Raw genomic sequence first — 27,123 nt, forward strand, 5'->3', positions numbered from 1 at the left:
TTTTAAATACAATTAATCGAGTTTTACGAAGTCTTATCTTTTCCTGGTTTTAAACCATTTACAGTTTAAAACTACCAATGTAAGACACAAAGAGCAGGCTGACGCTAACCGATGGGGTTTGAAACAAAAACGTAATTTAGGCTAAATATGCCTTCTTTGGGATTGGTCTACACCTACGAAACAAGACAGTTGTCTGAAATGTCAACCGTCTCCTTCCCCCAGAAGACGGCTGACATTTCAGGCTACAAGACAGTCTGAAAGTCAGCACTGTAAAGTACAGACTGAGAACTTAGTTTACCTCGGACACTATATCAGGCCTATTGGGCCTATTAGGCCATCGTGTCCCTTTTTATAGCGAGGCATCCAACGCGCTAACGAAATGTTGTTTGAAGACATGGGTAATGAAGCCTAACGGCTATTTTAAATCATTAATCATAACTGTAACAAAATTATGGAATCTGATCAGCTTTCAGCAGCCATGATTTTAACAATAATAGGACTTTGTACGCGTCGTGCCTGTTGTAATTGCACAGAATGCGCGCGCTGTAATTAAATCAATCTCGAAACTTAACTCAACTGTTGTCCTCTTTTTATTCACCAAAAAGTGAAACTGTTGACTTTTTTTCACAAATTTTGTTAGAGTTATGATTAATTTGAAATATGACTTAAAGGGGAAGCATCACGAAAAGTTGCTGTCATTTCAAAACCCAAAAATGTTTGACTGTCTGCAAAAACAACGAAATAATTGTCAAGTTTGTTAAAAATCATCACCCCTGTGCAATAAAACTGTCGATTAGTGCCTCTGGCTAGAGACAGGGTTGGCCGGTTTGGATTGAAACTTGGAAAATGTTACGCTAATGTTCTCCAAGTTGTCGCATTTTTGTTTCCAAAATGCGCTAGAACAGATCACAAGTTGTTTCTTTCAAGAATTAAGTTGATTTCTTTCCTCTCGTTATTCTAGAATTATTTGGCAGGTGATTGAAGGTCTTATTTCATCATTTTTAACAAAAGATATCAAAAACCCCATGATACTTCCCCTTTAAGGTCGTCCAATTCTGTCTGTAATCATACTCGTGATTAAACAAATCGGTTCCCGCTGCGCGGTCACCCGGTTTTGTTAATCACTCGTATTGATTACAGACCGAATTGGACTCCATTCAGTCCATTATTTATTGTGAGGGTAGGGGACTAATATTCCCACTACTAATACCAATAATTTCTGTTTGCCGTCCCGTCCCTGGTGGCTTTCGACTCTGTGCTTTCTTTTCTGTTAAATTTTTACACAATAGTGCGAATTCTTTTATTTTATCGCGTGCAAATGACAGCTCCAATACCATGTTATCCCTGGTCCCTTCTTCCCGACGTTTACATAATTTAATTCTGTGGACCTTCACATTGACTATAGTTTATTTAAAAACTAAACACGATATGTTTGTGATTAACAAGACATTGTTTACCTTGTAAGAAATTGCAATTTAACTGGCCCACAAAGCTGGGAAGTAAAACAATCTACTGCCATTTTTATCGTAATAACAACTTTTATCGCAGGTTTTCAATGCAAAGCTCCATTCATAACGGAGTGTGCGCACACTCAGTTAAGTCATGGAAGTTTGATTAATCGATCGAAGAATTGATTCATTGATTGATTGCATAACAAAAAATGAGCAAATCGTTAAAGTGATCATTTACGTCAATTGTGCCCGTGAAATCTTTAATGTGAAAAAGACCCTCTTAGTAATGCTTGTGAGTAAATCATTACATGAATACCGGAAAAAATAATCCTTTAATAAACGGAATGCGAAACCTTGATCCTGCGATACCATTGTAGAGCTCCGAATAAACTAAGCATCAAGCCAACTAAATGACGAGTAGTTACGGACAAAGGAAGAAAGAAAGGAAAAGAGAGAACGACGAAATAAACACTGCCCCAGTCCCACGCACCGCGGCCTCGTCCCAGGCAACACGGTTAAAACTACCCGCGGTCGAAGCAAGGATTTTTGCATCCCGGAAGTACTTTCGGTTTGTTGCGGGTTGCCTCGATTTCGTTACGTTTTCTTACCAGCAGCAGTGTATCAAACAAATCAGTGAAATGCTAAAACGTGCAAGGATTTAAAGTCACAGCAAGATGGCCAGTGGCGGCTATGATCACCAGCTTCAACGGTAAGACATCTCTTAGGCCTAGTTTATACATCGCGCTACAGTAGAATTTAATTCAAGGTCCCACAAGCAATTACATTCGACGATAGCGCGACGTCTAAAACGAATTAAATTCGTCTGGTAAATTAAATTCGTCCTAGACGATTTATTCGTCTTGGTAAGACGGATAAAATATCGATAACGCGTCTTCAGTTTAAAGGACGCACTAGCGTCGCGTCGAATGAAAGCCATACACACGCGACGTATAAACTAGGCCTTGGTTGATGTGTAAACACATTCTCATTTTACGATCGATTCAGAGCTGACAGCGGCTTGTCAGTTGCATATTCTTTTGAGCCGGCGACACACCTGGCGATTTATACGCCGATCGCCGCGAATTTGATCGCCAGCGAAAATCGCAAGCCATTTTTGCCACCGATTGACGGTGAGGGTAAAAGGCGGAAAGAGTTTGCGGAATGGTATGTGGCATGGCGTGCGGAATGGCATAATTATGCGAAATACGATTTACGCAGGGAATAAATTAACTGAAGAGCGCATCCTGTTTTCGCGCCAATTTTATAAGAGCAGCAGTTTTTTTCGATGTTGCGGACTATTAACCAACCAAACAACAGATCGAGGATTAGAAAATATATGCCTGGGATAGAACATGTCTGATCGCTGGTTAGGAAGTGAGAGTGAAGAAATCGATGAAGTTTCGCATTCAAGGAACTAAGAATAAATTAAATTTTAAATTAGACAAAAAGCAACACCAGACTGGAGAAATAACATCAGTCCAAGGCCAAAACTATTATGTGAGAAATTTTAAATTTAAACTCGGTCATTTTATCGGACTCTTTGACGGTTACAATTTGTACAACTCATGGGAAAAATATGTTCTACTTTTTCTCATCTTACATTTTCGTCGAGCGACGAGTACGCAAGTCACTGTTGAGCTGCTGAGTTGAAACATGAAATTTAATTTACTACGGATGTACTCATAGTTCCTTGAATGCAAAAACTATAAACAGTTTTCATTGCTTTCTTTACCATCACTTCTTCCAAATCAACAATCAGACGATCATATCCTCGAATAATTTGTTGTTAATATTTAGCAAGAGTCTACAGCATCAAAAAAACTGCTGCTCTAATAAAATTGGCGCGAAAACAGAATGCACTCTTCGGTTAATTTATTCCCCGCGTAAATTGTATTTCGCATAATTATGCCATTCCGCACGCCATGCCACATACCATTCCGCAAACTCATTCCTCCTTTTACCCTCACCGACCGATTGAGGGGTATAGAATGGTAAAGTCCGAGACCCGCCGAGACGCCGAGACCTTCATTTAAAATCCGGGACCGAGACTTCACTACTTTTTTTTTAAATCCGAGCCCAAGACGTCGCGATGCAAAAAGTGTTTTTTACTAACACTGCCAAAAAGTATAGTACGGCAATTTAAGGGCAGAAGCTGCAAAAGCGATTGCCATGTTGATGTTTTTCAAGATTATTGTTTGTTGTCAGTTTAGGACGGTTAATTCAGACTTAATTCTCGCTTGGTTTGCGAGACTCCGAGATTCAAATTTCAAAATGCAAGATTCTTTGACCCGTTTTATTTTTTACGAGCTTAAGATTCCAAGACTCCAGTTTGAGACGCCGAGATTCATTACCAGAAATCGGGGACATTTCACGCCCGCGATTAATTAACAGCGGTATCTCGTTTTCAAAATGGCGGACGTAAGCAAACCTCGCGAGCGAAACGTGTTCCATACCATATTTTAAGCAGTCTGAGCTCATTCGACCTATTTACATTCTGAATTTACTTTAAGTGCCCATTCTTGCTTCTGTTTTTTGTAAGCGTCAAGAATCTCAGATATTTTTACTTTGTTTTGATACCGGCGGCACACTCTTAAAATTTGTGTTCGTTTTTCCCGCGTATTTACTTGCTAAAGAACCAAGCCTGGTTTATAAATTGGGGGTCTGGAACCTAATTTTATTCCGTCAAACATCGCTGGACTATAGCAGCAAACAAAATGGCGGCTTGAAAGAAGTTCCAAGTTTGGAGTCTTTCCTTCCCTTCTTCGACCGAAATGAGGCATTTGAAAATGGCGTCCGTTCACTGGAATATGAGAGACTTTGGAAGCATTTTGCAGGGACATATTCATACTTTTTTCAGTGGATTTAAATGCACTACAGATTGATGAATTTATATCGAGTCGCGCAAATTGACTCCATCGAAGGGTTCAGACTGGAATGGACGATTGTTTGGCATGACTTCAGCAGGATTTTAATACAATGTATGGGGAAATGGTGTGTAAAATGAACGATGAAAGTGATCATCTCGGGAAGTAAGTGAACCTATGTGTATTCAGCCGTTTTACAATGAAATACGCTCTTACTGTACTAATCATTATTCAAGTCGCGTATTGAAGACCCGTGAGCTTGTATTGGCTTTTTTTGAGAAAGTTTTTATCTCTCCGTACATTTTCTTACACGATTTGGCCGCCATTAGGACCTAGGTGCGCAAGCGCGGCCGCCATCTTGTCCCCAATTTCTGGCAATGTCGAGACCCACCGAAAATTTGTCGAGACCCATTATTTTTCAAGGACCATTCTATACCCCTCGATTGATGCGGACACACCTAACGATTTTTTCGGCGATAGCGGCGATGTAGCAGTTTTGAAAATTCATGTTATAAAATCGCCCAACCTGATGGGTTGGCTTAACTGGCCTTCGCAGCAATGACCGTAGAAAATCGCGGGAACGGGCACGCTTGGCGAATGCTGGCGAATTTTAATCGCCCATATCTGATCAACGAAACTCGCAATCGCTCCACCAAGCACAGCTGGTGATTTTCGCCGATCGCGGCGATCGGCGTACAAAATCGTCTAGCTAGTGTGTCGCTGGTGTTTACAGTTTATCATTTCTGCGATACTTAAACAAGATGACAAAGATACATTATCCATTACTAATCTATCGAAATATTATGAAGACACTCCAGATTATGACATTGTTATTCTGACCCAAGTACTTTCTAAAACAACAAGGAGCCTAGCCGAAAAGGTTCACAGTGCAAATTTGTGAGGACATTTTGATTCATACCGGAATCGCAACTTTCCCATTCAGTTAATTGAAGAAACACGAATCGATTTTCCAATTGAAAATGCACATTATATTTTTCTTTTTTTTTTTTTTTTTCAGTCGAATTGACTTCAAATACTGTGGGTTGGTACGTTTTTGCAAACATGCTACGTTAATTCAATACCACGTACTTAACACTTATTTCCGCTGTGTGGGTTGACTGGTTTCGATGTACAATTATGTGACCGATTTCCTCTGTTTATTCGGACGCTAAGCTATAAATTACCTTTTGGCATCGAATTGACGTAAGTTAAATTGTCTTAATCGTTTGATATGCTTATTTTCTGACTCCAATTTTCTTAAAATAAGATTGTGTTTTTCGACAATAAATGAACCGTGTTCACTTATGTAAATTAGAAGCAAGACTAATAAAAACAAATCTACGTCACGCCATCTATAATCACCACATTGTGATACCAAGACCGTCGTCATTTCTGTTGAATATATTTCGCCTTTAATACGCTACCCTCCCCTCTATTCTTTTCAATGCAGCATCGGAACAAAGATTTGTTGCGGGTTTAATATTCGGCCAAGGAACATCCAGCCGAATTTAGCGGAAGACGGGGGGAAACGGCGCGCAGAAACGGAACATATTCAATTCTCACCGAATATTATACCGGGGATATCAGGACGCTAACAGTAGAAACTCAATTACTTAGATTCGGTTGTTGGTCAAATCTCCCCCACACTGAAAACGTAACCTTTATTGCCCAGAATCAATCGAGTTTACATATTGATTTCTTCATGAAAATCGTAATATATGACTTTGAGCTTGAAGTCTCAGAAGCCTTACTAGGCTTATCGGGGTCCGTACATTAGAATTACAATACTACTTGATGACTTCCGTTACACTACACATTAATTTCTTTTTTTTTTAAAAAAAAAGGGCTATACAAAGTGTTAGATTCATATACATATACTGTATGCAATAAGAATAAAAGACTAGTATAAGAGTTAGTAATCCTACTATTTACTTGTACTTTCCCTGACTTTCCATTGTAAACAATTTGGCGATTAACATTGTAAATTGCGTATGTTATTTGGACGTTGTCTGTTTGTCTTTTTTTGTTTTTATCTTTTCCTCCAATGCTTGTGTAAAATTAAAAGGGTCATAGCACTTAGAACAGATATACTAATAATATGTAGTGCTTTTCTAAGAAGTATTAATAATGTTCATTCACTTTCTATAAAACTTAGAATAAAAAGTTCAAATTGTTCTGTTAAGAACTGATTGCGGTCAAGAGTGCGTGACAAATGGCATATTGATCAAATGGAATTCTGAATGAACTCACCTTATATCGGTGCAATAATAACTCACCGCTAATAATAGAAGTTCTATAAAAATATTTGCTTAATGCTCTTCTTTTCTTCAAAACAGCAGTACCTTTCGAGATCCATGACTCGATAAAAGCGTTTTTAATTAAAAGGAATACGGAGGCTGGCGGTAATGCATCTGATTACTGTATCCAAAAAGGTTAAAAATTCAATCAAACAATGTATACACGTATAATGCTCAGACGTTTACTGTTTTATTTTTCGTCATTCTGTTTCGATATAATTGAAAAACGTTGTTTTATAATTATGCATAATTGTTTAGATTTGCTGAGGCAGCCATTATATATTGCATTATCAAAACGTTTGAAATTATATAGGTCTTCAATTACTTTTTAGATGATTTAAGCATTTCATTTCAGGCTTTTTCGGTGTTTATCTGAGTCTGTTGAATGAGGCAAAAAGGTTTAATATTTATATATTCATATTTAATTTGACATTTTTTGCCGTTGATTATAGACTGGACTACGACAGTATGGAAGAACAAAGTACCGAGGAAATTTACAGTGAGTTCGTAGACGTTCCACAGGATATGAAAGGTCACGTGATTGGAAAAGGTGGCAAAATGTTACAAGAAATCATGCAACAGTCCGGAGCAAGAGTTTTCTCAGAGAGCAGGGACGAGGAAGGGTTTACAGTCTGTGGTAATAAGGACCAAATAGCAAATGCTAAGAAACGTATCTTAAAACAAGTGGTGAGTGTTCTACACTGCTTTCTTGAGCTAATTTACACTCTGGAATAAGCTAGTTATTACAAATTTTGTTGTGTTTTGTTATGCCATGCTATGCTATGCTATGCTATGTTATGTTATGTTTTGTTATGCTATGCTGTGTTATGTTATGTTATGTTATGTTATGTTATGTTATGTTATGTTATGTTATTTTACTGTATATTTTTTGTTAGTCTTCCCAATTAGTAGGGCACTTGTGCTCGGCTATCCAGATTTGAGACTTAAATAAAGTTATTATTATTATTATTATTATTATTATTATTATTATTATGTTATTTTATGTTATGCTATGCTATTCTGCGCTATGCTGTGCTATGCTATGTTATGTTGTCATGTCATGTCATGTCATGTTATGTTATGTTTTATTATGTTATGTCATGCTATACTGTGCTATTCTGCGCTATGCTGTGCTATGCTATGTTATGTTATGTTATGTTTTGCTATGCTATGCTATGCTGTGCTGTGTTATGCTATGTTATGTTGTGTTTTGTTATGCTATGCTATGCTATGTTATGCTATGCTGTGTTATGCTATGCTATGCTATGCTATGTTATGTTATGTTATGTTATGCTATGCTATGCTATGCTATTCTATGCTAAGCCATGCTATGCTATGTTATGTTATGTTATGCTATGCTATGTTATGTTATGTTATGCTATGCTATGCTATGTTATGTTATGTTATGCTATGCTATGCTATGCTATGCTATGCTAAGCCATGCTATGCTATGTTATGTTATGTTATGCTATGCTATGATATGCTATGCTATGCTATGCTATGTTATGCTATGTTATGCTATGCTATGCTATGTTATGCTATGCTATGCTATGCTATGTTATGTTATGTTATGCTATGCTAGGCTATGCTATGTTATGCTATGCTATGCTATGCTATGTTATGTTATGTTATGCTATACTATGTCATGCTATGCTATGTTATGTTATGCTATCCTATGCTATGCTATGTTATGTTATGTTATGTTATGTTATGTTATGCTATGCTGTGTTATGCTATGCTATGCTATGTTATGTTATGTTATGTTATGCTATGCTATGCTATGCTACGCTATGCTAAGCCATGCTATGCTATGTTATGTTATGTTATGCTATGGTATGCTATGCTATGCTGTGTTATGTTATGTTATGTTATGTTATGCTATGTTAGGTTATGTTATGCTATGCTATGCTTAATGCCATGCCATGCTGTGCTATGCTATGCTATGCTATGCTATGCTATGTTATGTTATGTTATGTTATGCTATGCTATGCTATGCTATGCTATGCTAAGCCATGCTATGCTATGTTATGTTATGCTATGCTATGCTATGTTATGTTATGTTATGTTATGCTACGCTATGCTTAATGCCATGCCATGCTGTGCTATGCTATGCTATGCTATGCTATCTTATGTTATGCTATGTTATGCTATGCTATGCTATGCTATGCTAAGACATGCTATGCTATGTTATGTTATGCTATGCTATGCTATGCTGTGTTATGTTATGTTATGTTATGCTATGCTATGTTATGTTATGTTATGCTATGCTATGCTATGCTATGCTATGCTATGTTATGTTGTTATGTTATGCTATGCTATGCTATGCTATGTTATGTTGTTATGTTATGCTATGCTATGCTATGCTAAGCCATGCTATGCTATGTTATGTTATGCTATGCTATGCTATGCTATGCTGTGTTATGTTATGTTATGTTATGCTATGCTGTGTTATGCTATGCTAAGCCATGCTATGCTATGTTATGTTATGTTATGCTATGGTATGCTATGCTATGCTGAGTTATGTTATGTTATGTTATGCTATGCTATGTTAGGTTATGTTATGATATGCTATGCTTAATGCCATGATATGCTGTGCTATGCTATGCTATGCTATGCTATGCTATGTTATGTTATGTTATGTTATGTTATGCTATGCTATGCTATGCTAAGCCATGCTATGCTATGTTATGTTATGCTATGCTATGCTATGCTATGTTATGTTATGTTATGTTATGTTATGTTATGCTACGCTATGCTTAATGCCATGCCATGCTGTGCTATGCTATGCTATGCTATGCTATGCTATGTTATGTTATGTTATGCTATGCTATGCTATGCTATGCTATGCTATGCTCTGCAAAGCCATGCTATGCTATGTTATGTTATGCTATGCTATGCTATACTATGCTGTGTTATGTTATGTTATGTTATGCTATGCTATGCTATGCTATGCTATGTTATGTTATGCTATGCTATGCTATGCTATGCTATGCTGTGTTATGTTATGTTATGTTATGCGATGCTCTGCTATGCTATGTTATGTTATGTTATGTTATGTTATGCTATGCTATGCTATGCTATGCTATGCTATGTTATGTTGTTATGTTATGCTATGCTATGCTATGCTATGCTATGCTAAGCCATGCTATGCTATGTTATGTTATGCTATGCTATGCTATGCTATGCTGTGTTATGTTATGCTATGCTATGCTTAATGGCATGCCATGCTGTGCTATGCTATGCTATGCTATGCTATGTTATGTTATGTTATGTTATGTTATGTTATGTTATGCTATGCTATGCTATGCTAAGCCATGCTATGCTATGTTATGTTATGTTATGCTATGCTATGCTATGCTATGTTATGCTATGTTATGCTATGCTATGCTATGCTATGTTATGCTATGCTATGCTATGTTATGTTATGTTACGCTATGCTAGGCTATGCTATGTTATGCTATGCTATGCTATGCTATGCTATGTTATGTTAGGTTATACTATACTATGTCATGCTATACTATGCTATGTTATGCTATGCTATGCTATGCTATGCCATGCTATGTTATGTTATGCCATGCTATGTTATGTTATGTTATGCTATGCTATGCTATGCCATGCTATGTTATGTTATGTTATGCTATGCTATGCTATGTTATGTTATGTTATGTTATGTTATGTTATGTTATGTTATGCTCTGCTATGCTATGCTATGCTATGCTATGTTATGTTATGCTATGCTATTCCATGCTATGTTATGTTATGTTATGTTATGCTATGCTATGCTTTGTTATGTTATGTTATGTTATGCTATGCTATGTTATGTTATGTTATGTTATGTTATGCTATGCTATGCTATGCTATGTTATGTTATGCTATGCTATGCTATGTTATGTTATGTTATGTTATGTTATGCTATGCTATGTTATGTTATGTTATGCTATGCTATGCTATGCTATGTTATGTTATGTTATGTTATGTTATGTTATGCTATGCTATGCTATGCTATGCTATGTTATGTTATGCTATGCTATGCTATGTTATGTTATGCTATGCTATGCCATGCTATGCTATGTTTTGTTATGCTATGCCATGCTATGTTATGTTATGTTATGTTATGTTATGCTATGTTATGTTATGTTATGCTATGCTATGCTTTGCTATGTTATACTATGCTATGTTATGTTATGCTATGCTATGCTATGCTATGCTGTGTTATGTTATGTTATGTTATGTTATGCTATGCTATGCTATGCTATGCTATGCTAGGTTATGTTATGCTATGCTATGCTATGCTATGCTATGCTGTGTTATGTTATGTTATGTTATGCTATGCTATGCTATGCTATGCTATGTTATGTTATGTTATGCTATGCTATGCTATGCTATGCTATGTTATGTTGTTATGTTATGCTATGCTATGCTATGCTATGTTATGTTGTTATGTTATGCTATGCTATGCTATGCTATGCTATGCTATGTTATGTTATGCTATGCTATGCTATGCTATGCTATGCTGTGTTATGTTATGTTATGTTATGCGATGCTATGCTATGCTATGTTATGTTATGTTATGTTATGCTATGCTATGCTATGCTATGCTATGTTATGTTGTTATGTTATGCTATGCTATGCTATGCTATGCTATGCTATGCTAAGCCATGCTATGCTATGTTATGTTATGCGATGCTATGCTATGCTATGCTATGCTGTGTTATGTTATGCTATGCTATGCTTAATGGCATGCCATGCTGTGCTATGCTATGCTATGCTATGCTATGCTATGTTATGTTATGTTATGCTATGCTAGGCTATGCTATGTTAAGCCATGCTATGCTATGTTATGTTATGTTATGCTATGCTATGCTATGCTATGTTATGCTATGTTATGCTATGCTATGCTATGCTATGTTATGCTATGCTATGCTATGTTATGTTATGTTATGCTATGCTATGCTAGGCTATGCTATGTTATGCTATGCTATGCTATGCTATGCTATGTTATGTTATGTTATGCTATACTCTGTCATGCTATACTATGCTATGTTATGCTATGCTATGCTATGCTATGCCATGCTATGTTATGTTATGCCATGCTATGTTATGTTATGTTATGCTATGCTATGCTATGCTATGCTATGCTATGCCATGCTATGTTATGTTATGTTATGCTATGCTATGCTATGTTATGTTATGTTATGTTATGTTATGCTCTGCTATGCTATGCTATGCTATGTTATGTTATGCTATGCTATTCCATGCTATGTTATGTTATGTTATGTTATGCTATGCTATGCTTTGTTATGTTATGTTATGTTATGCTATGCTATGTTATGTTATGTTATGTTATGTTATGCTATGCTATGCTATGCTATGCTATGTTATGTTATGCTATGCTATGCTATGTTATGTTATGCTATGCTATACCATGCTATGCTATGTTATGTTATGCTATGCCATGCTATGTTATGGTATGTTATGTTATGTTATGCTATGCTATGTTATGTTATGTTATGTTATGCTATACTATGCTATGTTATGTTATGTTATGTTATGTTATGCTATGCTATGCTATGCTATGCTATGTTATGTTATGTTATGTTATGCTATGCTATGCTATGCCATGCTATGTTATGTTATGTTATGTTATGTTATGCTATGCTATGCTATGCTATGCTATGCTATGCTATGCTATGCCATGCTATGTTATGTTATGTTATGTTATGTTATGCTATGGCATGCTATGTTATGCTATACTATGCTATGCCATGCTATGTTATGTTATGTTATGTTATGTTATGCTATGCTATGCTATGCTATGCTATGCTATGCTATGTTATGTTATGTTATGTTATGTTATGCTATATATGATATGCTATGCTATGCTATTCTATGCCATGCTATGCTATGTTAGATATATGTTATGTTATGTTTTGTTATGACTACTGTAAAGTTTTGTGTGCAACTCTTAAGCCAAAACATTGTCCTGCGATATACAAGCAAGCCAAGAAGTGTTTATTTTATTTTTTTTATAACCCTGTAATTAATTTCCGGAAAGCGCTCGTTTATTACATTTTATTGAACTGTGATTGGATTTGACGTTCTTTCTTTGTTCTTGTCGACGAAAAATATCGGGTGACTAGCTGTTATAAAATCGGACGACGGTTCAGCGTCGTCTGACAACCGCATTCTGATTTTGTACCACGTGACATGTTTACTCCAACGAGAACTTCCTCCTTTACAGGAAGATGTACAGAGCACATTTTGGGAACGATTGGAAATTGAAGACAAATACAAGGGCTTGGTATTGGGTAAAGGACGATCTAAACTTAACGAAATCAGTGCAAAGACAGGAGCAAAAGTGATTTGTAAAGATGGGGATGTCTACATTATTCAAGGAAACGTAGAGCAAAGGACTCATGCTAAAGTATGGATTGCTAAAGTAGTGGTAGGTGCATGTCTTTTTTTTTCTCTAAGTGAAAGCCGAAGTGAAATCATTAAATGAAAAGTTAAACCTATAATGCGTTGAGGAGCGGTAGTGTATTGCTTGATTACCACGTTAGGGGGTCGTGTGATTTGAAGGTGTTCTTTTCATTGCGTTACTTTTTCATACAAAGAACTTTTTTTCGGATCTTTCCTGTGAGTCAACTAGGATGTATTTAATAATGCAAATTACCAACAAAGCAAGCCGTAAATCTCACAAACTGTTGGTCGGTGCTCCTTCATAGACTAGTAGTTTCTATCTAGAGAGCAGTAGTTCTAAGTTATCCAAACGAGTGAGGCGTCACTGAGTAAAGTGTCACCGGTTTTTTGATCAAACGGATGAATTTTGCCCGGAGTTGAAATATAAAGTCGTTCCTTTGTTATACGGAAATACTTGCCAGCTTACTGAATGAAATAAAAGCTGGAATAGTTTTGCGTCAACGTGGTAATTGATCTTGAGAAGGCAAAACAATTATGCAAAAAAAGTTCAAATGACTTTAAATGTAGGGCGTGTTTATACTGTCAAAATTTAGTATGTCAAATCGACAGTCAACATCCCAAAATTAGCGCCACAGCTCCAATTCAGTCATCAAACCTTTTCTATATTGAGTGCCATTTCCTCGTAGCAGAGGGGTAAATTCGATCAGTTTCCTTCTAAATCGAGCAAATTAAATCGTTTACATTAAATCGATCATCATTTCCCTTTGAAATTAAATTGATCACTATACCCAAGATGCTGTGCTGGTATACTATATCTGCTGAAAAAAACCGACTCCTTATAGAAAGTTTTGTACTCATTAAATTTGGCAAGAAACTCTTACTCCCAACCCCCCCCCCCCCCCCCTCCCCCAACACAGTTAATTTTTAATTCTGATGATCGAATTGATGTTCACAATACAATCAAGGACAAACGGGTCATGGCACAAATCTTACAAAGTAAGTATGCTATTAACCGCTAATTTACCGTGACCTTAAGGCGGGGGTACACCTGAAAGCCGTTTTCACGCCGCTCAAGATCAGTTCAACGGAAATATCTCGTTCGCGTTTCAAGCAATACAAAAACCCTATGATCATTACACAAATCAATGTTTTGGGGTGTATTGTAAATTTTTGGGTGATTTTTAGGTATATTTGGAAGGAGATAGTTTTTTTACAAAAGAGTAGTAAAATTAAGAGAAATAAGAAATATTGAAGACTTACTGAAGTTTTAAAATTAGAATTTGTAGTTTATAATTAATAGACGGATACCAAGTTAGTCCACTAGAAACCCGGGGTGCTCTTGCGTGGGTATCAACTGTCTGTCAGTGTTCCAAAAATCATTTTCTTTCTTCTATGCATTCTTAAAACCTCTTCAAATTTCACTCAAATTCGGGTGTACCCCCGCCTTAACTAAAGAAACCATGTTATCTATCCCGTGAGGGATTTCTCTTGCACTGAGTCAATATTGTTCGGGGATGGGAGTCGGCGCCCAGATATTTTTACGTTCTCGTGTGCCGTGTTTCTGTCGCGTGCGTACGAAGACATCCTAACTTGGAATTTTTTCCAACCGTTTTGTCCTTGATTGTTGTTTAAATCGCAATACAATAGAAATGCTCAACTTGAGCCACCCATCATATTGGTCAAACATCAAAAACTGATGCTATATCTTCAGCAAAGTGCACCAGCTTTTTGGAAACTTATCACATAACTATTTGGACATCAGGGCATGTTGGCAAAACCTATTACTCGAGTGTGTGCCGATCTAATGCCACTGATAAGGACAAAAATTTGCAGCGTAGCTTCATTAACGTTTGGCTTCAATTTCAGGCTGAGGCAAGATTTACACACGCTGAAAACAAATTAAAAAAACTTTGCTACTACATTGATGGCCTCAAACTTTCCGAGGATTGCACAGTAAAATTGCAAGAAGTAAAACAGGACACTGGATTGGTGCTGCCGGAATCACATCCGCAGTACAGCTTGATACCGCGCAGGAAATGTGAACCACAGGTATTTAATGTGATGTGCGTCATGGTTTGCATATAAATTCTCTGTAGTAAACACTAGTAAATCGTCAGGTTACTTCTTTCTTCGATCAATCTCCCCGGGCACTGTTATTAGGTTTACGGATATTTGCTAACACAGCGTTGTATTCAGAATATCCTATGATGTACGACCCACAGGACCAGAATGAAAACGTTTAAGTAAGAATTAAGAGTAAATGTCCCTAAGCATCAAATATAATCGTCAAATCGCGGACACAGCTCAAAAAATTCGATTTCGCTCATACTTTTTCTATAGATAGGCATTTGACCCAAACTAAACAAAACTGGGTTAGTTTGTTTTAAAATTCGTTTCCTAAAGAGTAACTTAATAAAAACGTTTGCCTTGGTTTTGAGGCTAAATTTTGATCGAAATTTCACAATATTCATGGCGTTCTAGTGTTCGTTAAATATACACTGTAAATCTTCCTTTTCTGGAACTTTATAGTTTGGTCTCTAGAAAATTCAGCAGTGATAAGAAAAGCAGTTATTTTTCTTCCTAAACAACGGTCATGGGTTTTTCTTGTAGCCACCTTCGATACTCTTTTTAAATAGTTTTAAGGTACCTTAAAATAACTCCCTAAGAATCATGTCGATACTCCAAATTAGGACCTCAAACTATACTGCAGATACAAATAAAGGATAGATGTCAAAAGTTATGCTGGCATTTTTTTGGGATGTCGGTTAGTTGTGTGCTACAACTTCGTTGAAGTTTGCTAATATGACAAATTTGCCGACGGACGCCATTTTGAAAACTAAGGGGCAACACTAAAATCAGGAATCCGGAATCCGGAACAGAAAACTGGAATCCGGATCCAGAGGAATCCTCAAGATTCATCAATTAGATTGTGCAAAAATTGTCTGAAAATTTGTCAACGCAAATGTTATATTTTTCGATTCGTCGCACCAGACAAAAAAAATCTAATTAAGTCATTACTTCCCGCAAATGAAAAATGATTGGTCTCACGGTTAAAACATTTAAAAACGCTCGAGCGTACATTAAAGAAAGAAATTTGATAGTCTATATCTTCATTTTGACACTCTGTTAAGGTTTTCTGGAGACAATCTTTGTACAATCTAATTGTTGAATCTTGAGGATTCCTCTGGAACCGGATTCTGGATTTCAGAATCCGGATTCCTTCTTTTAGTGCTGCCCCTTTTGGAATGGTTTCCTGGAAAACCAGACACTGAGCGTGTATTTGAGTTTCTTTGTTTGTTTGTTTTTTTCGAAAGCGTCAGTCCAAAATGTCCCTTTTTTGGTGGTTCAAATATCAAAAAATAAAATGTTTCGGGACTACAACAGATTTTCACATATCCGACAAAGAAATGGATTGAAATAAGCTTACCTGTTTGTATCAAATTATCATTGTCGAAAGGCCGTTCCTCACCGTAAACGTCACATGGCCTTCCGTCATTACTTTACCCCTTCAATTTACCTCAAGACGGCAGTATGAGTCCAAAGTGTATTGAACTCCATAATGTCTATGATTATGTACCTGTTCAGTCCAAAACGGTGTGCTGTGACGCGCGGCAATCGTCAAACCGTAGCAATGCCAAGTATTGTTTGAATACGTGCCTCGGTTAAAGAGTCTCTTGGAAAGTGAAGAAAGCAAATCAGTCGAAACGAAACTCGAAATGGAATAAAAGCAAATATCATAAAAGGATAAATGGCGTCATTACCAGGCGCGTAGGAGGGGGGGGTTCGAGGGGTTCGAACGAACCCCCTTTGAAGATCAATAATGGCGGAAGAAAAGCTTTTAAATAAAGTTCCTGTGGTCAAAATACATCAACTAAAAAAAAAATTGATATAAACCCGTTCTTTAATGGCTTATCCTCAGTAAAAACAAAAATTGTCAACAACCCTTGGAGATTCAAAGTTTTAAGGGTCTCTAAGCTGCTTGGGCTAGGACCCTCTGTAACTAGAAAGTCAGGTCGATGTTCAGCAGCTCACTGATTTTTTGGATCTCTTTTAAGATGACCTACCCTCTCCACAACTCTTTTCCTCCGAATTCCAGAGGTGGAAAATTATGGTTCAGGACGTGTGAATCCCGACGACTTCCCCAACCTGTATATGCTCCTGAAAATCGCTGCCACCTTTCCAGCAACCACTTGTGAATGTGAACGTTCCATAAGCACAATGAGGAGGTTGAACAACTACATGAGGTGTACCATGGGAGAAAGTAGGCTGTCCGCCCTAGCTCTAATGCATATTAAATATGATATGCCTGTTAATCTTGACGAGATAGTCAATTTGTTCGAAGGCCTACACTCGAGAACGATGCAGATTACCAGCTTGGCGGTACGACTATCAGCAGATCGAATAGCTATCAGAACTTGAAAGGGCACGGAATGTACATTGAACTTTCTTGTTTAAGTTGAAACAATTATGCCGTCGAAATGACGTATATATCTTAAAAAGCTGCTATAAAACAAAGTTGTGATTTGTCTAAAATGGGTCTCAAAATGCAGGAAATGAGGTTTCTGGGAACCTAGATTTTCAAACAATTTCGGGGGAGCATCCCCCCCGCACCCCCCTAGTAAGAGCATCTCCGGCGTTCAGCAAGATTTGGGGTTCAACGAACACCCCTATCGAAACCCTAGCTACGCGCCTGATTACATCAAATTCGAAGCAAAGACAGTTATCTCGCAAACCCGGTTCTCAGTTTAATAAAACTTATTAGGATATTTACTGAAATGAACAACCTTTCGGAGCCGACTCTTTTCTTTCATGTTTCCAAATGTGGCTGTTCACCGAAAGCTGATAAGTCTGGTCAGAAGAAGGAAAATGTCTTGCTCTTTCTCTCTTTTGGTCGGTGGCGAATGTGGATGTGACTCAAGAAGAAGGATTCCGTCGTGTGGGATCCTACCTCTTGTATTGTGCAACAAGAGTGTATCAGGTCACAAAAAACTGTTGAAATTTAGTGGCTTTGAGACGGAAGTCTAGCTCATACTAGCAAGAAGTGCCTGTTTTCAAACACCGCCGAACATCCAGGAAATGACCATATGTCCCTTGCACCGTGAACGTTTGGGTATTGGTTGGCGGAGATCGATAAAGTCATGCAGTGTACCACAGAGACTTTCGGACCATGAAGATTCGAATAAATAAGCTGAGAGGGGCTGCACCCTGGCTCAATCAAAATTCATTTTTGAAATTCATCCCAGTTGGCTCAGGTAAATATATACTCACCGTGTTTCATACTTTTTAATACTAAGTACAGTGTATATAAAAGATTCTCAAACGAAACATAATATTAGACAAAGATTCATTGAAAGTTTTGTTAAATTGCCAAACATCAGTTGAAGGTTGTGACTTGAATGCCCCCCACTCCACCCCTTTGATTTTTTTTCTGGCATTGAATTACTGACACGGCCACGTGTTTTTCTTTTCTTTTTTTTTTTTTAATAACATTGCATTTGGGTATCGATGAAGAGATCTTCCTTTCTATTTGTTTTGCTTGTTTTTTTTTTTTTTGGTCTTCACAGTCGTTATGAGTTAAATATGGCAACATCAATACTGATAGTTTTTTTACATTGGCGACGAAAGCATAACTTGCAGTTGTGGTGGTGTTTGGCATATTGAACCAGTAGTATTTACCCCAGTGGTTGAGATGATCTATACAGTGGAATACATTTAGGGGGAAAAATTAGTTAGCACTTACTAACAAACGCTAGAAACACGGTGGTTAGTGTAGGGTATAACTTTTTGCTTCGTATTATTTTTAGCGGTGTGTGTGAGGTGCCAAAAAGACGCTACGGCAACAAATGCCTATCCCAGAAAGCAGTTTTCCTGAGGGAGATTTTGAAGATGTTACTGAACATTTCAGTTTCCTTTCTTTGGTAAGTGTGTTTTACTTGATTACAATAATTAACAGAGCGATACAGGCGAGCGTGCGTGAAAGTTAACAGTCGCTTATGGCCGCGCAATCGCATGATCACTGACGATAAGAAAACAAGCACTTCTGGCAGATTGCAAAACTGAACATTAAACAGAATTAACTCAATGCTGTGATTCTGAGTAAAGGGGAGTGACTGAGTAAAATAAATGGAGAACATAGGAACAAATTGTTGAAGAATAAAACCGACGCGGACTGAAGAACTTTTAGCAGGACACAACTGAATATTCAGTCAAGTTTGAATGCAGCAGTAATACACCAACAAATCCTATGCAAAACAGATTTGGTCCTAAACTTGCGTAATACGTCCTATTGAGATGACAGCACAAGGTGATGCTAATTAGAGTACTCTTAATTTATGACTTTTCAGGAAGAAACAGAGAAAACTGTCACAGAAGCGATTTCAATGACCCGTCAAAAAAGAGAAAGCACTTATTTACCACATGTAGAATCTGCAGAATCGGAGGTTGAAGAACCGTCTTCCCCTGATCGAAGGAGCGAATCGGATGAAGCTTTGAAAAAATTGAATGACTTCTTAGCTTATCGTGACGTCAGCCGTGTACGGCATAAGTTGTCCGTTCCTTGGGACAGTGCTCACGAGCGGACAAGGTGGAGATACAGCCGCAAACCAAAACGAAGTGGTTGTCAAGTACTTGAAGTTATCGCTCCAGGCTAAAGAGATTAGTTATGGAGTGTATTGGGGGATAACGAATCACCTAAGCGAAGCCAGGCAGATGTAGAACTCTTGGAAGCTAAAACAGCGTTTCAAAGGATTTGAGAGAAAACTGTCGTTGGGTGCCCCTGCATTGTGGCTCGACTATTGTTGGAAGCAGATCGATCTAGTAGCCATGCAGGTGTGAAGGCCGAACGGTTTGACTTCTCTGATCCTCAAGGCGGTAAGGGAGAAGCAGACCGACAGGCAACTACAATTAAAGGACATATCGATGTTTACTTAAACGAAGGTCACGATGTGAACAACGCTGTAGAGATGAAGAGAGCGATTGAATCAAACGCAGGAATTCCTGGTGTTCGTGTCAAGTACGTCAAAATCCCGCAATCATCTACTGACAAGATGATGGTCAAGTGGAATGGCATTAGCACACTCAATAATTTTCAGTTTGAACCAAGCGGTATTAGAGTCTGGAAAGCTATCAGATTGGTCCCGGGAAACTTGTTTCATGGGCAGAGGTCCAGAGCAATGGCGTTTCTCCAGTTGCACTAGAAGTGTTGGAGCCTCCAGCTGAAAATCAACAATCATGCTTCAGGATTATAAAGCCAAGACAAGAACCTTCCCGAGCCAAACCTATCAGTTCCTCTCACCTAGCAACATTGGAGACCAGCCGACTGTTCACATGTCCAGAAGATGGTTGTGTTAGGATATTTCAGAGATCTTCAGCTTTGCAAGCGCATTTAGATGCAAGAAAGCATAAGCTTGCACAAGGCCAAGCGTGGGTACGCGGCGAAAATAATTGGAGAGCGAACCCAAGTTCCAACTGTCAGCTGCCCTTCCACAGGTTCAGACGGCGCAGTTTCAGACACGCTTCCGCCCCTTGAGATGGGTTGGTCTCTAAAGAAACCCAAGAAGAAAACTCTCTTTACAGCAGAACAGAAGCAATACCTCACCGAACAATTCATAATTGGAGAAGAACGAGGGAAAAAAGCGGACCCAAAAGATGTTTCTCAAGAAATGTGAAAGTTTAAGGGATGAGTCAGGAGCTCGCCTATTTCGTAGAAAAGACGTTCTTACACCTCAACAAGTCGCAGGTTTCTTCTCCCGAATGGCGGTTAAAACTCAAAAGTCTTCATCGATGCAGGCTGAACAATCAGAAAGTGAAGATGAAAATCAGCACGATGCAGTTGAAGCCGAATCTTTGCGTTCAAAACTCCACGCAACTGTTGAAGAGGAAATTGCTTTGCAACATCCTATTGTTTTTCTTTCCCGGAACATTTGCAGCTTGTCGCGCGAGAAGAAGTCATCAACTTTTCCAGTTAAAATGTTGAGGGAGCTTTGTGAGAATCTGGGATTAAATGTGGATGGAATTACTCAAAGGAGGAAAAAGCCGTTCATTGATCTGCTTACCCAGCTTGTTGGGGAATGCTGGTGTGCACGTAAGTGACACCTGCCAAAAACAACTATTATTATTATTATTATTATTATTATTATTATTATTATTATTATTATTATTATTATTATTATAACCTTTCCAAATCGGCACATTGTAAGCTGCAATTGGACAGTGCAACATAAGCTAAAGTAACCAAAAATTCGGCATTAACAACTGAAGGAATGTTAGTGAAGACAAGTCTGCCAGGTATACGTTTTCATATAGAATTGTTTATTTTGACGAACCCCTAAGGTTTTTAGTTTATGTGTGGTTGGTGAACTTCATACAGTCCTCGTTTGATCAGAATTGGATATAATGAAAGTGTTTGCAATAGGTTAAGGACGAAGATCGAAGGGCTAGACTCTCTACCTCCGCTAGAATCTGGGCTAAAATGAATTCTTGTTCTTTTTTTATTTACAATTTTTGAGCGACAAATAGAAGACGCTGTGCGTTAGTTTGCCCCGCGCGCGAGAGTCCTGCGAAACGGTAACCGTCTTGTCGCTCGCGACCGTGAGTTTCATTTTAAAGAAAATGGGTGGGAGGGTGGGGGCATAGACCCTATGCAAAAATGGCTGACATTTTAATATCCTTTTGTTAGCATTCAAATTAGCCTCACTAGCTTCGTTGTTGAGTTTAAAAATCAAAAGAATATTTTACCTTGAACGAGGCTAGTGAATGCAACAAAAGGACTGTTAAAATGTCAGCCATTTTTGCATAAGATATATGAAAACCCAGTTATACGGTACAAGCTGATCACAGTCAACTTAAATACATTCATTCATTTTCTATTTTTAGTCAACCTTAGCCTGAAAGTGCTTTAAAAAACCTTCACTTTTATTTAATCTTTTTTTAAGTTCGTAAAGCAAATGTGTACTGCAGTAAGCCATACATTTGCCAGTTTTTTTGTTGGAGTTCCCGTTGAGTTAATTCACGTCTTCCTAGACAAATAGCGACAAGAAGTTTATTGTCTTTTTTCGCTTAGCTTAAGTTCTAAAAAATTTTGTCAGTTTTGACCTTTTCCAGTCTCAAGGTTCGCGTAAGCGAGTTTTGCCAAAGAAGGTGTATTGGAAGTTGGGTGAGCGTGACGCAAAGTAACACAAAGTGACGTTCCGTGTTGATCACGTGAATTTCTGTAAAACTGTATTCGAAATAGACCAAAATACTGCACAAATTTCTGGTTGGAACGGCTGAGCTCGCGGTGAAAGATTCACAATGGTTTGTAGCTTGGCTTGTATAGTAGGGAACGTAAGATTAAACCGAGAACTAAGAAAATAACGGCAAAGAAATCAAGTTTGTTGAAGGTCAGTGACAGGAATGAGGTGGGTCACGGCAAAAATGTAGAAATTATGGAAAACCATTGCCAGACGCGGTTTCGTTATGTTAACTTGCTACACTTTAGGTTATGATTTCAATACACAAAAAAGAACATAAAAGGGATTACAGTTGATACTTGGTACAAATAGATGTTTCAAGCGGCTTATTTTAATAAAACAATGCAAGTTTTATAAACAATTCAAGTGTGTTTGTCGTTCATTTCAAAATGGCGTATAGTGAAAATATGCTGAGTTTAGGAATGTTTTTTTCTTAACGTACAAAAGATCCCAAGAAATTGAGGCGGTAGAAACTTAAAACTATCATAAATTGTACCCCCAGAAGGTTTTTCGGTGAGATTCTTTGGGTACCACAGGTAGTAATGGCTAGTTTGTTGGAGGTCCTAACAAAGCCTTTACTGAGAAGCCGTTGGCATTCCTTAAAAAAAATCGTAAAATATTTATAAGAAGAGTTGCCTGGCTATGTTACAAGTCAGAGAACTAAAAACGCATTAAATGGATAGGATTTGCGTGTAAGAGATTCAAACGTTACGATTGCTTGATTCGGTAGCTTAATGAATGTTGACATTATTTGAGGCTTTGTTGACCAAAAATGCCGTTGGTCATTTAAATTCGTTTCTCGTAAACGGGTGGTTATTTGGTTAAATGGATGTCCTTTTCATAAGTGTGGTACTAGGGCCAATCAATCTACAAAATATGAGCGAATTCGAATTTTGAGCTGTGTCCGGGATTTCTTTGGTTTTTACAGGCATTTACTCTTGAAAATTTTGCCGTCCGGGCCTTACATATTTCCTTTAAGAATAAGAAGGGAGCCTGGGCCTCCCATGCCATTACCCTAGATTTACCTTTCTATCATAATAACGAGCCTCATTTATTGAAGTCACTTGAAATTGGCCTTTTGTTGTTAAAACTATTACTCTTTCAGCGCTCCTACTTATTGAATTAGTGTCGTCTCCCCTTTTAGGATCCGGAATCTATTAGCTCCAGCGTTAACTCAAGCTACCAGTCTAAATTGATGGAGGACGCTAGGGTATCACTCCGCAAGATCAAAGAGACCGAGGAGCATCCGCAGGCAGACATGTGGTGTCACGTTGGAACGGCAGTCAGTAGAGTTCCCGCGAAAGGTAATGATCCCTAAAACTACCTTTAGTTAGTTATCCCTTATCCCTATAATTATTTAGTCAGTTATCCCTTATCCCTAAAAGTATTTTGCCAGTTATCCCTTATCCCTACAATAATAGGACATCTCTCCATACTCCGGATACAATTTCCTAAAAATCCCTAATACTAAGCTCTCTTCATTCTAGCTAACGAAAATCAACACAATCTTAACTTCCTTGCTCTTTTTGATATAAATTGCTTCTTTTGATTTTTGATCTTGACAGTTCTCTTATAGCTTTTAATACACCTTTTGCCCTTCATTATCAAGAAATAAATTTTTATTAGCGAGAAAACATTGGTCAATAAAATTAATGTATAATCAGTTCAACTAGGAAATGAAACATTTCAATTTGTGGCAGAGTCATTAAGGAGTTTTGCATCGAAAAGAAGATTCATTAAGGCTTATTAGAAAAGCGTTTTATCGAAAACAACAATTTTTAGTGCGAATAAAGATTCATTAATCAAGGGTTAACGTTCCGTTGCGCGAATAAAATTTCAACTACAAAAGATTTTTAGTTACGTGGTTTCTGACTAATTTCCCAATGGATTTATATGGAACAATGCTGTACATGTGCACACTGGTTTCGCAGTAAAGTTGCACAGAGTTCGTCGAAACCGTATCCCAATTGAGTATTGTTAAAGGGTAGTTAGGGCGTTTGAAGATGCCAGCGAGAAGAGGAGAAACGTGAACACGATAATTGCCAGGAAATGTGCAGCGTGGTTTAGGTTAATGCAGACTTAGGGGCTGTTTACATGTGAAAACTCGCACCGGTGCGAGTTTGATACCGGTATGACATTGTGATTTCATACCGTGTTTACATGAAGGGATACTTTTTGTCGACCGACGTGCGTTTGGCGCCATATTGAGTTGAATATTGAAGACTGCGCATGCGCTACCCGTTCTAGACTCCCAGGAGAGTGATTTCATGCTGCAGCGAACGGCCGTACCGCGTTTACATGACATCGGAACAAGTTTTCGTACCGGAATGAAAATCTCGCCCCAGTGCGGTTACCGGGGTGAACTCGCACCGGCATGACTCGCTTCGGTACAAGATTTTGTGCTGATATCATGTAAACGAATACAGAGCCACAGGAGGGAGCTGGAGTGAACTCGTACCGGAATGAAAGTCGCGCCGGTATCATGTAAACACCCCCTTAGATACCAAGATGTTTGAATGGAGAGTTGATTGAAGAATAGAGCTAAGACTTGCTTGATTGTTACGGTGACTGTATCTCTGTTGTAATGAATTTTTTTCCTCGTTGAAGAACATCAAGAAACGTCTAATGTTTGTTCATTCTCTTTAAAGTTTGTTATTTCCATTAAATTGAACTGATATTCGCATTAATTAACGTTGTTCTCTATGTAAAACGCCGTATTGACGACAAAGAAAATTAAAACCTTTGTCTATTTTCATACAATGATTACATATTCGCTTTAATGATTTAATTTGGAAGTTCTTTTTTAATTACAACGTGAAATTAAACTCTGTTGTCATTACCTCTGAGTAAGAAGGAATAAACTCGTACTCCTGATTAAAAATAGATAAGATTGTGTTATCGATCTTTCCTAGAGAATGTCACTGAGGCAGAATGGGGCGTCGATGAGGCAATGGATAAACCTCAATTATCAGATGAGGAACATAACTGGAAAACGGCTTTTAGAGCAAAATTGGACTTCGACGAGGGAATGTTCAAAGAAAATAATTACAAGATTTATGAGAATGATCCATATATAGCGAGATATGATTTAGTATATCTCACGCCATCCAATCATCAATTAAAGTGTAAGGTAATTATACAAAGAATTTCATGTCGCGTTATTAAGCGGTCATCCTCGTGGTATGACTTAGTAACCACTTCATACGGGCTGGACAGAATTCATGTCATATACAGTAAAAACGCCATTTCATTTAATTTTTCAGTGGTAACTTTTCAGTTAAAATATACATTAAAATGTGCAGTTAATGATCCAAAGCGCTCACAAAATCACTCTCTCAATTGAGAAGCTGCAACGATAAAATGGTGTGACAAGGAGAACGTGGAATAAAACATTAATGCTAAGATCCTACTGTCAGTATTTTTATAGTCGTAAGAAATTCAATTTCCTAGCAAGCTGGTCTTTACTATACTTTAGTTGTTAAGACAGTGGAACTTACTTAGTGATATAGTAAAGGGTGACTGCAACCGCTCAATAGAGGTCAAAATTACAGTAATTTAAAGGGAAGTATAGTCTTCGGGACTTCGACAAGTGACCTCTTAATAGAGGGTGACCGCTTAATACGGTCCTACTTAATACAAATTGGACTGTAATGACTCTTTATGATCATGATAAGTGGCTCTTCCAGTGAAAAACTGGAGGATTCTAAATGGTAAAGAAAACAACTATGGCAAATTTATATAAACAACTTTAAAAACAACACGACTTAATCTTCCGACATCCACGTTCCTTTCGTTAGCTCCTAGTATGCTATTCATCCTTGCAATGAAGGCGTTAGAAAAGTAACTAGCGAGATTATTATTTTATATTTCCATTTATTACCATTCAATTTGTATTACTTTATTAGGCTAAATTCTTTTTATTAATTAGGTGTGGGTTGCACACGAGGACGTCAAAGAGAGATTGGAGGATATTGAAATCCCCTTTAGTGACGTAAAGAACGTCTTGGAGGAAATTCATTTTGAAGACGAAGCAACACGATCACGATGTCGAGGATGGCTGGTTAATGAATGTTGGAGATATTTACAAGCTGACATTTTGTTCCGTGGTTGCAAATATGATAGCACAAGATTGGTAATTCATGGGCCAGCAGGTTAGATGTCCTTCACTTGTTTTCTTTTGTCGTTCATCACAGTTATTTATGCCGCGGCACCTAACGGGGATTATTAGAAAAAAAAATACTTCCAGTTTGGTTGTCCGTCTTTCAATATGGTTTAGGAGTTTTGAAAGTGATATTTGTTTATGCTAAAACTGTTCTGGGGAACGGGTCCTTTCTTTACGCAAATTTATTAATGAGCTACTTTTGACCCTCTGAGGTTAACAGGGACTCGAAGTACAACGTTGCAAGTTCCACACACTAGCAAACTTTACGAACTCCGATGACGCAAAGCACGGTCCATTATCAGTGATAGCGGAGCCCGACACTGTATGTCGGGTAAACGTGGCCATCAGACTTCTAATAACGGCCTTGGAGGTTTCAATAGAGAAGGAATCAACCTCAACAAAGGAGCATTAAGCTCGAGCTTCAATCCTTATGAACGAGCTTTAATGAACGACGGGTCTAAAAATCCAAGGCATGCAATTATTTGACAAGACAAGCTATTTAAAGTATAAATACAACAATCCAACTTAAAAAGCAGATCATTTCTTGCTTTCGCACATCAATTTATCGTTAAATATCACTCAGAAGAACTTAATATCTATCTAACAGCATTACTATCAGAAGTGCTACCATCAGGATCATCCTCAACATTATTATTACCATTGCCATCATCGTCATCATCATCATCTTAGTCATGCCTA

At 37.8% G+C, this 27,123-nt stretch overlaps 3 protein-coding genes across 4 annotated transcripts in view; all 3 read left to right on the plus strand.

The window, feature by feature from the left end:
* Positions 1-1,998: 1,998 nt before the first annotated feature.
* Positions 1,999-27,123, plus strand: part of LOC146453656 (uncharacterized) — a 114,982-nt gene continuing 89,857 nt past the window's right edge. The window contains exon 1 of the mRNA XM_085096261.1: positions 1,999-2,160. Within this exon, the coding sequence (XP_084952387.1) occupies positions 2,126-2,160 (35 nt within the window). The 5' untranslated portion in view covers positions 1,999-2,125. The remainder of the gene's footprint in view (positions 2,161-27,123) is intronic.
* LOC146453657 (uncharacterized) overlaps positions 4,137-27,123 on the plus strand; it is a 40,521-nt gene continuing 17,534 nt past the window's right edge. The window contains exons 1-7 of the mRNA XM_085096301.1: positions 4,137-4,480; positions 7,065-7,299; positions 12,854-13,057; positions 14,899-15,081; positions 23,407-23,566; positions 25,175-25,392; positions 26,191-26,413. Of these exons, the coding sequence (XP_084952427.1) occupies positions 4,428-4,480; positions 7,065-7,299; positions 12,854-13,057; positions 14,899-15,081; positions 23,407-23,566; positions 25,175-25,392; positions 26,191-26,413 (1,276 nt within the window). The 5' untranslated portion in view covers positions 4,137-4,427. The remainder of the gene's footprint in view (positions 4,481-7,064; positions 7,300-12,853; positions 13,058-14,898; positions 15,082-23,406; positions 23,567-25,174; positions 25,393-26,190; positions 26,414-27,123) is intronic.
* Positions 17,870-21,129, plus strand: LOC146453658 (uncharacterized). 2 transcript variants are annotated; one of them, XM_085096351.1, is made up of 3 exons: positions 17,870-18,284; positions 18,837-18,950; positions 19,377-21,129. In XM_085096351.1, exons 2-3 carry the CDS (start codon positions 18,876-18,878, stop codon positions 19,680-19,682), a joined length of 381 nt encoding a protein of 126 aa, XP_084952477.1. In that variant the 5' UTR covers positions 17,870-18,284; positions 18,837-18,875; the 3' UTR covers positions 19,683-21,129. The 2 variants fall into 2 exon arrangements, with proteins under 2 accessions (XP_084952477.1, XP_084952476.1); XM_085096350.1 differs by having other exon boundaries at positions 17,870-18,950.

The sequence above is a fragment of the Pavona decussata genome, unplaced genomic scaffold, assembly GCF_977016875.1.
Source record: "Pavona decussata unplaced genomic scaffold, jaPavDecu1.1 SCAFFOLD_324, whole genome shotgun sequence".
Lineage (NCBI taxonomy): Eukaryota > Metazoa > Cnidaria > Anthozoa > Scleractinia > Agariciidae > Pavona > Pavona decussata.